This window comes from Oncorhynchus gorbuscha, unplaced genomic scaffold (genome assembly GCF_021184085.1).
Source record: "Oncorhynchus gorbuscha isolate QuinsamMale2020 ecotype Even-year unplaced genomic scaffold, OgorEven_v1.0 Un_scaffold_4733, whole genome shotgun sequence".
Taxonomy (NCBI): domain Eukaryota; kingdom Metazoa; phylum Chordata; class Actinopteri; order Salmoniformes; family Salmonidae; genus Oncorhynchus; species Oncorhynchus gorbuscha.
The window spans coordinates 4,090-16,098 of record NW_025748692.1 but is presented as its reverse complement, the minus strand read 5'-3'; the positions used below and the strand labels follow the sequence as shown (position 1 = coordinate 16,098).

General features: G+C 54.5%; 1 protein-coding gene across 1 annotated transcript; it reads left to right on the top strand.

Annotated features, from left to right (window-relative positions):
- Nucleotides 1–2,373: 2,373 nt before the first annotated feature.
- LOC124028729 (Golgi apparatus protein 1-like) lies at nt 2,374–11,573 on the top strand (the record flags this gene model as incomplete). Its single annotated transcript, XM_046340708.1, has 2 exons — nt 2,374–2,469; nt 11,420–11,573. Coding segments are annotated over exons 1-2 (240 nt in total), but the record flags the coding sequence as incomplete, so codon positions are not given.
- Between the last annotated feature and the right edge of the window lie 436 nt (nt 11,574–12,009).

Below are 12,009 nucleotides of genomic sequence, written 5' to 3'. Positions count from 1 at the left end.
GGGTTCAGCGTGTCGTCGGGGATGGATTCAGCGTGGCGGTGGGGATGGATTCAGCGTGGCGGTGGGGATGGGTTCAGCGTGGCGTCGGGGATGGGTTCAGCGTGGGGATGGGTTCAGCGTGGCGTCGGGGATGGATTCAGCGTGGCGTCGGGGATGGGTTCAGCGTGGGGAGGGATTCAGCATGGCGTCGGGGATGGATTCAGCGTGGCGGTGGGGATGGGTTCAGCGTGGCGTCGGGGATGGGTTCAGCGTGGGGATGGATTCAGCGTGGCGTCGGGATGGGTTCAGCGTGGGGATGGATTCAGCGTGGCGTCGGGGATGGGTTCAGCGTGGGGATGGATTCAGTGTGGCGTCGGGGATGGGTTCAGGCCAGACACTGTGTCAGTAATCTGTTCAGGCTGGGCACGGCGTCTGGGATGGGTTCAGGCCAGACACTGTGTCAGTAATCTGTTCAGGCTGGGCACGGCGTGGGGGATGGGTTCAGGCCAGACACTGTGTCAGTAATCTGTTCAGGCTGGGCACGGCGTGGGGGATGGGTTCAGGCCAGACACTGTGTCAGTAATCTGTTCAGGCTGGGCACGGCGTGGGGGATGGGTTCAGGCCAGACACTGTGTCAGTAATCTGTTCAGGCTGGGCACGGCGTCTGGGATGGGTTCAGGCCAGACACTGTGTCAGTAATCTGTTCAGGCTGGGCACGGCGTCGGGGATGGGTTCAGGCCAGACACTGTGTCAGTAATCTGTTCAGGCTGGGCACGGCGTCTGGGATGGGTTCAGGCCAGACACTGTGTCAGTAATCTGGGCAGCAGTGAACTTTCACATCTCTCTGTTTGTCCTGAGGCTGTTTTTAATCATCTCAGCTCTTCGCTAGACAGAGTTGTGGTTGTAAAGAGATGGAGAAGCTTCTAATTGGCTCGTTCATCCCCCTTCCTGTCTACTCTAACTGTTCTCCAGGTCGTTCATCCCCCTTCCTGTCTACTCGAACTGTTCTCCAGGTCGTTCATCCCCCTTCCTGTCTACTCTCTGTTCTCCAGGTCGTTCATCCCCCTTCCTGTCTACTCTAACTGTTCTCCAGGTCGTTGCTGGATGTGTTGTCAGTCAATTAGCCCAGTGGCGTCTGGGTTCAAATCAAATCTAATCAAATTTTATTTGTCACATACACATGGTTAGCAGATGTTAATGCGAGTGTAGCGAAATGCTTGTGCCTCTAGTTCCGACAATGCAGTGATAACCAACAAGTAATCTAACTAACAATTCCACAACTACTGTCTTATACACAGTGTAAGGGGATAAAGAATATGTACATAAAGATATATGAATGAGTGATGGTACAGAGCAGCATAGGCAAGATACAGTAGATGGTATCGAGTACAGTATATACATATGAGATGAGTATGTAAACAAAGTGGCATAGTTAGTGGCTAGTGATACATGTATTACATAAAGATGCAGTAGATGATATAGAGTACAGTATATACATATGCATATGAGATGAATAATGTAGGGTAAGTAACATTATATAAGGTAGCATTGTTTAAAGTGGCTAGTGATATATTTACATCATTTCCCATCAATTCCCATTATTAAAGTGGCTGGAGTTGGGTCAGTGTCAATGACAGTGTGTTGGCAGCAGCCACTCAATGTTAGAGGTGGCTGTTTAACAGTCTGATGGCCTTGAGATAGAAGCTGTTTTTCAGTCTCTCGGTCCCAGCTTCCCAGGGTTAGTGGAGGGTTTGGCCCAGCAGCGTCCGGGTTAGTGGAGGGTTTGGCCCAGCGGCGTCCGGGTTAGTGGAGGGTTTGGCCCAGCGGCGTCCAGGTTAGTGGAGGGTTTGGCCCAGCGGCGTCCAGGTTAGTGGAGGGTTTGGCCCAGCAGCGTCCGGGTTAGTGGAGGGTTTGGCTGGCAGGGATGTCCTTGTCCCATCTCGCACTAGCGGCCCCTGTGGCGGGCCGGGCGCAGTGCACGCTGACACGGTCGCCAGGTGTACGGGGTTTCCTCCGACACTTTGGTGCAACTGGCTTCCGGGTTAAGTTGGCATTGTATCAAAAAGCAATTTGGCTTGGTTGGGTTGTGTTTCGGGGGAAGCATGGCTGTCGACCTTCGCCTCCCGAGTCCGTACGGTAGTTGCAGTGAAGGGACAAGACTGTAACTACCAGTTGGAAACCACGAAATTGGGGAGAAAAAGGGGTAAAGGAAAAAATATATATAAAATAATGTTTGTAAAAAGCTGCATTTGACATGTCAGGAGACGTCTATAGAAACAGAACCTCTAGTTCTGTGGCGACGTCATGGTGTCTCTTGGGATTTATTGTGACCTTTTTGATAAAGGTCAAAAAGTTGATAAAGTCATTGCCATATTTGTGTGTGTGTAGGATCCTGTCTTGCCTGATGGAGCACCTGTATACAGAGAAGATGGTGGAGGACTGTGAACGCAGACTACTGGAGCTACAGTACTTCATCTCTAGAGACTGGAAGTAAGTCAACCATGACCTCTAACCCCTAACCCCTGAGTGTGAACGCAGACTACTGGAGCTGCAGTACTTCATCTCTAGAGACTGGAAGTAAGTCAACCATGACCTCTGACCCCTAACCCCTGAGTGTGAACGCAGACTACTGGAGCTGCAATACTTCATCTCTAGAGACTGGAAGTAAGTCAACCACGACCTCTGACCTCTGACTGTGAACGCAGACTACTGGAGCTGCAGTACTTCATCTCTAGAGACTGGAAGTAAGTCAACCATGACCTCTAACCCCTAACCCCTGAGTGTGAACGCAGACTACTGGAGCTGCAGTACTTCATCTCTAGAGACTGGAAGTAAGTCAACCATGACCTCTGACCCCTAACCCCTGACTGTGAACGCAGACTACTGGAGCTACAGTACTTCATCTCTAGAGACTGGAAGTAAGTCAACCATGACCTCTGACCCCTAACCCCTGAGTGTGAACGCAGACTACTGGAGCTACAGTACTTCATCTCTAGAGACTGGAAGTAAGTCAACCATGACCTCTGACCCCTAACCCCTGACTGTGAATGCAGACGACTGGAGCTCACACTACTGGAGCTCACACTGTCAAACTCTACTGCCCTGCCACACTAACTCTCCACTGCCCCCTGGCTGTCAGACTATCTAACTCTCTACTGTCCCCTGGCTGTCAGGCTGTCTAACTCTCTACTGCCCCCTGGCTGTCGGTCTGACACTGTCTAACTCTCTACAGCCCCCTGGCTGTCGGTCTGACACTGTCTAACTCTCTACTGCCCCCTGTCTGTCGGTCTGACACTGTCAAACTCTCTACTGCCCTCTGTCTGTCAGACTGTCTAACTCTCTACTGCCCCCTGGCGGTCAGACTGTCTATTTCTCTACTGCCCCCTGGCGGTCAGACTGTCTGACTGTCTAACTCTCTACTGCCCCCTGGCGGTCAGACTGTCTAACTCTCTACTGCCCCCTGGCTGTCAGATTAACTCTCTACTGCCCCTGTCTGTCGGTCTGCCTCTCTACTGCCCCCTCTGTCAGGTCTGACACTGTCAAACTCTATTTCTCTACTGCCCCCTGTCTGTCAGACTGTCTAACTCTCTACTGCCCCCTGGCGGTCAGACTGTCTATTTCTCTACTGCCCCCTGGCGGTCAGACTGTCTAACTCTCTACTGCCCCCTGGCTGTCAGATTAACTCTCTACTGCCCCCTGTCTGTCGGTCTGACACTGTCAAACTCTCTACTGCCCCCTGTCTGTCAGACTGTCTAACTCTCTACTGCCCCCTGGCGGTCAGACTGTCTAACTCTCTACTGCCCCCTGGCGGTCAGACTGTCTGCCTGTCTAACTGTCTCTACTGCCCCCTGGCGGTCAGACTGTCTAACTCTCTACTGCCCCCTGGCTGTCAGATTAACTCTCTACTACCCCCTGGCTGTCAGACTGGCTAACTCTCTACTGCCCCTGTCTGTCAGACTGACACTAAACTCTCCTACTGCCCCCTGTCTGTCAGACTGTCTAACTCTCTACTGCCCCCTGGCGGTCAGACTGTCTAACTCTCTACTGCCCCCTGGCTGTCAGACTGTCTAACTCTCTACTGCCCCCTGGCTGTCAGACTGTCTAACTCTCTACTGCCCCCTGGCTGTCGGTCTGACACTGTCTAACTCTCTACTGTCCCCTGTCTGTCACTGTCTAACTCTCTACTGCCCCCTCGCTGTCAGACTGTCTAACTCTCTACTGCCCCCTGTCTGTCAGACTGGCTAACTCTCTACTGCCCCCTGTCTGTCGGTCTGACACTGTCAAACTCTCTACTGCCCCAGACTGTCTAACTCTCTACTGCCCCCTGGCTGTCAGACACTGCCCCTCAAACTCTCTACTGCCCCCTGTCTGTCAGACTGTCTAATCTCTACTGCCCCCTGGCGGTCAGACTGTCTAACTCTCTACTGCCTCCTGGCGGTCAGACTGTCTAACTCTCTACTGCCCCCTGGCGGTCAGACTGTCTAACTCTCTACTGCCTCCTGGCGGTCAGACTGGCAAACTCTCTACTGCCCTGTCGGTCAGACTGGCAAACTCTCTACTGCCCCCTGTCTGTCGGTCTGACACTGTCAAACTCTCTACTGCCCCCTGGCGGTCAGACTGTCTATTTCTACTGCCCCCTTTGTCAGACTGTCTAACTCTCTACTGCCCCCTGGCTAACTCTCTACTGCCCCCTGGCTAGACTCTAACTCTACTGCCCCCTGGCTGTCAGACTGTCTAACTCTCTACTGCCCCCTGGCTGTCAGACTGAACTCTCTCTACTGCCCCCTGGCTGTCAGACTGTCTAACTCTCTACTGCCCCCTGGCTGTCAGGCTGTCTAACTCTCTACTGCCCCCTGGCTGTCAGACTGACTGTGGCTGTCAACTGTCTAACTCTCTACTGCCCCCTCTGGCTGTCAGACTGTCTAACTCTCTACTGCCCCTGGCTGTCAGACTGTCTAACTCTCTACTGCCCCCTGGCTGTCAGACTGTCTAACTTCTCTACTGCTAACCCTGGGCTGTCAGACTGTCTAACCTGTCTAACTGTCTAACTCTCTACTGCCCCTGGCGGTCAGACTGTCTAACTCTCTACTGCCCCCTGGCTGTCAGATTAACTCTCTACTACCCCTGGCTGTCAGACTGGCTAACTCTCTACTGCCCCCTGTCTGTCGGTCTGACACTGTCAAACTGTCAAACTCTACTGCCCCCTGTCTGTCAGACTGTCTATTTCTCTACTGCCCCCTGGCGGTCAGACTGTCTAACTCTCTACTGCCCCCTGGCGGTCAGACTGTCTAACTCTCTACTGCCCCCTGGCGGTCAGACTGTCTAACTCTCTACTGCCCCCTGGCTGTCGGTCTGACTGTCTAACTCTCTACTGTCCCCTGTCTGTCACTGTCTAACTCTCTACTGCCCCCTCGCTGTCAGACTGTCTAACTCTCTACTGCCCCCTGTCTGTCAGACTGGCTAACTCTCTACTGCCCCCTGTCTGTCGGTCTGACACTGTCAAACTCTCTACTGCCCCCTGTCTGTCGGTCTGACACTGTCAAACTCTCTACTGCCCCCTGTCTGTCAGACTGTCTAACTCTCTACTGCCCAACTCTCTACTGCCTCCTGGCGGTCAGACTGTCTAACTCTCTACTGCCCCCTGGCGGTCAGACTGTCTAACTCTCTACTGCCTCCTGGCGGTCAGACTGGCAAACTCTCTACTGCCCCCCTGTCGGTCAGACTGGCAAACTCTCTACTGCCCCCCTGTCTGTCGGTCTGACACTGTCAAACTCTCTACTGCCCCCTGGCGGTCAGACTGTCTATTTCTCTACTGCCCCCTGTTTGTCAGACTGTCTAACTCTCTACTGCCCCCTGGCTAACTCTCTACTGCCCCCTGGCTAACTCTCTACTGCCCCCTGGCTGTCAGACTAACTCTCTACTGCCCCCTGGCTGTCAGACTGACTCTCTACTGCCCCCTGGCTGTCAGACTGTCTAACTCTCTACTGCCCCCTGGCTGTCAGGCTGTCTAACTCTCTACTGCCCCCTGGCGGTCAGACTGTCTAACTCTCTACTGCCCCCTGGCGGTCAGACTGTCTAACTCTCTACTGCCCCCTGGCGCCCCTGGCTCAGACTGTCTAACTCTCTACTGCCCCTGGCTGTCAGACTGTCTAACTCTCTACTGCCCCCTGGCTGTCAGACTGTCTAACTCTCTACTGCCCCCTGGCTGTCAGACTGTCTAACTCTCTACTAGACTGCCCCCTGGCTGTCAGACTGTCTAACTCTCTACTGCCCCCTGGCTGTCAGACTGTCTAACTCTCTACTGCCCCCTGGCTGTCAGACTGTCTAACTCTCTACTGCCCCCTGGCTGTCAGACTGTCTAACTCTCTACTGCCCCCTGGCTGTCAGACTGTCTAACTCTCTACTGCCCCCTGGCTGTCAGACTGTCTAACTCTCTACTGCCCCCTGGCTGTCAGACTGTCTAACTCTCTACTGCCCCCTGGCTGTCAGACTGTCTAACTCTCTACTGCCCCCTGGCTGTCAGACTGTCTAACTCTCTACTGCCCCCTGGCTGTCAGACTGTCTAACTCTCTACTGCCCCCTGGCTGTCAGACTGTCTAACTCTCTACTGTCCCCTGTCTGTCGGTCTGAGACTGTCTAACTCTCTACTGCCCCCTGTCTGTCGGTCTGAGACTGTCTAACTCTCTACTGCCCCCTGTCTGTCAGACTGTCTAACTCTCTACGGCCCCCTGGCTGTCAGACTGTCTAACTCTCTACTGCCCCCTGGCTGTCAGACTGTCTAACTCTCTACTGCCCCCTGGCTCTCAGACTGTCTAACTCTCTACTGCCCCCTGGCTGTCAGACTGTCTAACTCTCTACTGCCCCCTGGCTGTCAGACTGTCTAACTCTCTACTGTCCCCTGTCTGTCGGTCTGAGACTGTCTAACTCTCTACTGCCCCCTGTCTGTCAGACTGTCTAACTCTCTACTGCCCCCTGTCTGTCAGACTGTCTAACTCTCTACGGCCCCCTGGCTGTCAGACTGACTCTCTACTGCCCCCTGGCTGTCAGACTGTCTAACTCTCTACTGCCCCCTGGCTGTCAGGCTGTCTAACTCTCTACTGCCCCCTGGCGGTCAGACTGTCTAACTCTCTACTGCCCCTGGCTGTCAGACTGTCTAACTCTCTACTGCCCCCTGGCTGTCAGACTGTCTAACTCTCTACTGCCCCCTGGCTGTCAGACTGTCTAACTCTCTACTGCCCCCTGGCTGTCAGACTGTCTAACTCTCTACTGCCCCCTGGCTGTCAGACTGTCTAACTCTCTACTGCCCCCTGGCTGTCAGACTGTCTAACTCTCTACTGCCCCCTGGCTGTCAGACTGTCTAACTCTCTACTGCCCCCTGGCTGTCAGACTGTCTAACTCTCTACTGCCCCCTGGCTGTCAGACTGTCTAACTCTCTACTGTCCCCTGTCTGTCGGTCTGAGACTGTCTAACTCTCTACTGCCCCCTGTCTGTCAGACTGTCTAACTCTCTACTGCCCCCTGGCGGTCAGACTGTCTAACTCTCTACTGCCCCTGGCGGTCAGACTGTCTAACTCTCTACTGCCCCCTGGCGGTCAGACTGTCTAACTTCTCTACTGCCCCCTGGCGGTCAGACTGTCTAACTCTCTACTGCCCCCTGGCGGTCAGACTGTCTAACTCTCTACTGCCCCCTGGCGGTCAGACTGTCTAACTCTCTACTGCCCCCTGGCTGTCGGTCTGACACTGTCTAACTCTCTACTGTCCCCTGTCTGTCACTGTCTAACTCTCTACTGCCCCCTCGCTGTCAGACTGTCTAACTCTCTACTGCCCCCTGTCTGTCAGACTGGCTAACTCTCTACTGCCCCCTGTCTGTCGGTCTGACACTGTCAAACTCTCTACTGCCCCCTGTCTGTCGGTCTGACACTGTCAAACTCTCTACTGCCCCCTGTCTGTCAGACTGTCTAACTCTCTACTGCCCCCTGGCGGTCAGACTGTCTAACTCTCTACTGCCTCCTGGCGGTCAGACTGTCTAACTCTCTACTGCCCCTGGCGGTCAGACTGTCTAACTCTCTACTGCCTCCTGGCGGTCAGACTGTCAAACTCTCTACTGCCCCCTGTCGGTCAGACTGGCAAACTCTCTACTGCCCCCTGTCTGCCGGTCTGACACTGTCAAACTCTCTACTGCCCCCTGGCGGTCAGACTGTCTATTTCTCTACTGCCCCCTGTTTGTCAGACTGTCTAACTCTCTACTGCCCCCTGGCTAACTCTCTACTGCCCCCTGGCTAACTCTCTACTGCCCCCTGGCTGTCAGACTGACTCTCTACTGCCCCCTGGCTGTCAGACTGTCTAACTCTCTACTGCCCCCTGGCTGTCAGGCTGTCTAACTCTCTACTGCCCCCTGGCTGTCAGACTGTCTAACTCTCTACTGCCCCCTGGCTGTCAGACTGTCTAACTCTCTACTGCCCCTGGCTGTCAGACTAAACTCTCTACTGCCCCTGGCTGTCAGACTGTCTAACTCTCTACTGCCCCCTGGCTGTCAGACTGTCTAACTCTCTACTGCCCCCTGGCTGTCAGACTGTCTAACTCTCTACTGCCCCCTGGCTGTCAGACTGTCTAACTCTCTACTGCCCCCTGGCTGTCAGACTGTCTAACTCTCTACTGCCCCTGGCTGTCAGACTGTCTAACTCTACTGCCCCCTGGCTGTCAGACTGTCTAACTCTCTACTGCCCCCTGGCTGTCAGACTGTCTAACTCTCTACTGCCCCCTGGCTGTCAGACTGTCTAACTCTCTACTGCCCCCTGGCTGTCAGACTGTCTAACTCTCTACTGTCCCCTGTCTGTCGGTCTGAGACTGTCTAACTCTCTACTGTCCCCTGTCTGTCGGTCTGAGACTGTCTAACTCTCTACTGCCCCCTGTCTGTCAGACTGTCTAACTCTCTACGGCCCCCTGGCTGTCAGACTGTCTAACTCTCTACTGCCCCCTGGCTGTCAGACTGTCTAACTCTCTACTGCCCCCTGGCTGTCAGACTGTCTAACTCTCTACTGCCCCCTGGCTGTCAGACTGTCTAACTCTCTACTGTCCCCTGTCTGTCAGACTGTCTAACTCTCTGTCTAACTGTCTCTACTGCCCCCTGTCTGTCAGACTGTCTAACTCTCTACTGGCCCCTGTCTGTCAGACTGTCTAACTCTCTACTGCCCCCTGTCTGTCAGACTGTCTAACTCTCTACTGCCCCTGGCTGTCAGACTGTCTAACTCTCTACTGTCCCTGTCTGTCGGTCTGAGACTGTCTAACTCTCTACTGCCCCCTGTCTGTCAGACTGTCTAGACTGTCTCTCTACTGCCCCCTGTCTGTCAGACTGTCTAACTCTCTACTGCCCCTGTCTGTCAGACTGTCTAACTCTCTACGGCCCCCTGGCTGTCAGACTGACTCTCTACTGCCCCCTGGCTGTCAGACTGTCTAACTCTCTCTCAGACTGCCCCTGCCCCCTGGCTGTCAGACTGTCTAACTCTCTACTGCCCCTGGCTGTCAGACTGTCTAACTCTCTACTGCCCCTGGCTGTCAGACTGTCTAACTCTCTACTGCCCCCTGGCTGTCAGACTGTCTAACTCTCTACTGCCCCCTGGCTGTCAGACTGTCTAACTCTCTACTGCCCCCTGGCTGTCAGACTGTCTAACTCTCTACTGCCCCCTGGCTGTCAGACTGTCTAACTCTCTACTGCCCCTGGCTGTCAGACTGTCTAACTCTCTACTGCCCCCTGGCTGTCAGACTGTCTAACTCTCTACTGCCCCTGGCTGTCAGACTGGCTAACTCTCTACTGCCCCCTGGCTGTCAGACTGTCTAACTCTCTACTGCCCCCTGGCTGTCAGACTGAACTCTCTACTGCCCCCTGGCTGTCAGACTGTCTAACTCTCTACTGCCCCCTGGCTGTCAGGCTGTCTAACTCTCTACTGCCCCCTGGCTGTCAGACTGTCTAACTCTCTACTGCCCCCTGGCTGTCAGACTGTCTAACTCTCTACTGCCCCCTCTCTACTGCCCCCTGGCTGTCAGACTGTCTAACTCTACTGCCCCCTGGCTGTCAGACTGTCTAACTCTCCTGCCCCTGGCTGTCAGACTGTCTAACTCTCTACTGCCCCCTGGCTGTCAGACTGTCTAACTCTCTACTGCCCCCTGGCTGTCAGACTGTCTAACTCTCTACTGCCCCCTGGCTGTCAGACTGTCTAACTCTCTGGCTGTCACTGCCCCTGCCCCCTGGCTGTCAGACTGTCTAACTCTCTACTGCCCCCTGGCTGTCAGACTGTCTAACTCTCTACTGCCCCCTGGCTGTCAGACTGTCTAACTCTCTACTGCCCCTGGCTGTCAGACTGTCTAACTCTCTACTGCCCCTGGCTGTCAGACTGTCTAACTCTCTACTGCCCCCTGGCTGTCAGACTGTCTAACTACTGCCCCCTGGCTGTCAGACTGTCTAACTCTCTACTGCCCCCTGGCTGTCAGACTGTCTAACTCTCTACTGCCCCCTGGCTGTCAGACTGTCTAACTCTCTACTGTCCCCTGGCTGTCAGGTCTGCCCCCTGGCTGTCAGACTGTCTAACTCTCTACTGCCCCAGACTGTCTGTCTCTCTGAGACTGTCTAACTCTCTACTGCCCCCTGGCTGTCAGACTGTCTAACTCTCTACTGCCCCCTGGCTGTCAGACTGTCTAACTCTCTACTGCCCCCTGGCTGTCAGACTGTCTAACTCTCTACTGCCCCCTGGCTGTCAGACTGTCTAACTCTCTACTGTCCCCTGTCTGTCGGTCTGAGACTGTCTAACTCTCTACTGCCCCCTGGCTGTCAGACTGTCTAACTCTCTACTGCCCCCTGGCTGTCAGACTGTCTAACTCTCTACTGCCCCCTGGCTGTCAGACTGTCTAACTCTCTACTGCCCCTGTCTGTCTGAGACTGAACTCTCTACTGCCCCCTGTCTGTCGGTCTGAGACTGTCTAACTCTCTACTGCCCCCTGTCTGTCAGACTGTCTAACTCTCTACGGCCCCCTGGCTGTCAGACTGTCTAACTCTCTACTGCCCCTGGCTGTCAGACTGTCTAACTCTCTACTGCCCCCTGGCTGTCAGACTGTCTAACTCTCTACTGCCCCCTGGCTGTCAGACTGTCTAACTCTCTACTGTCCCCTGTCTGTCGGTCTGAGACTGTCTAACTCTCTACTGCCCCCTGGCTGTCAGACTGTCTAACTCTCTACGGCCCCCTGTCTGTCAGACTGTCTAACTCTCTACGGCCCCCTGTCTGTCAGACTGTCTAACTCTCTACGGCCCCCTGGCTGTCAGACTGTCTAACTCTCTACTTCCCCCTGGCAGTCAGACTGTCTAACTCTCTACTTCCCCCTGGCAGTCAGACTGTCTAACTCTCTACTGCCCCCTGGCTGTCAGACTAACTCTCTCCTCCCTCTACCAGACTGGACCCCATCCTGTATAAGAAGTGCCAGGGTGACGCTGCCCGGCTGTGCCACACCCACGGGTGGAATGAGACCAATGAGCTGATGCCACCTGGTGCCGTGTTCTCGTGTCTCTATCGCCATGCCTACCGCACCGAGGAGCAGGGACGACGGGTAAGAGATTCAGGAGTAGCGAAGATGGACTAGTTCCCATGGTTCCACATTACTACTATGGTACAACACATGTTGTTGGAGATGGTGGTGAGGAAGATGAGGGTGGTGGTTGGTAATGACAGTGGTTGGTGGTGGTGGTGGTTGGTCATGACAGTGGTAGGTGGTGGTTGGTAATGATAGTGGTAGGTGGTGGTGGTGGCGGTTGGTAATGACAGTGGTAGGTGGAGGTGGTGGTGGTGGTTGGTAATGACAGTGGTAGGTGGTGGTGGTGGTTGGTAATGACAGTGGTTGGTAATGACAGTGGTGGTGGTGGTGGTGGTAATTACAGTGGTAGGTGGTGGTGGTGGTTGGTAATGACAGTGGTAGGTGGTGGTGGTAATTACAGTGGTAGGTGGTGGTGGTGGTTGGTAATTACAGTGGTAGGTGGTGGTGGTGG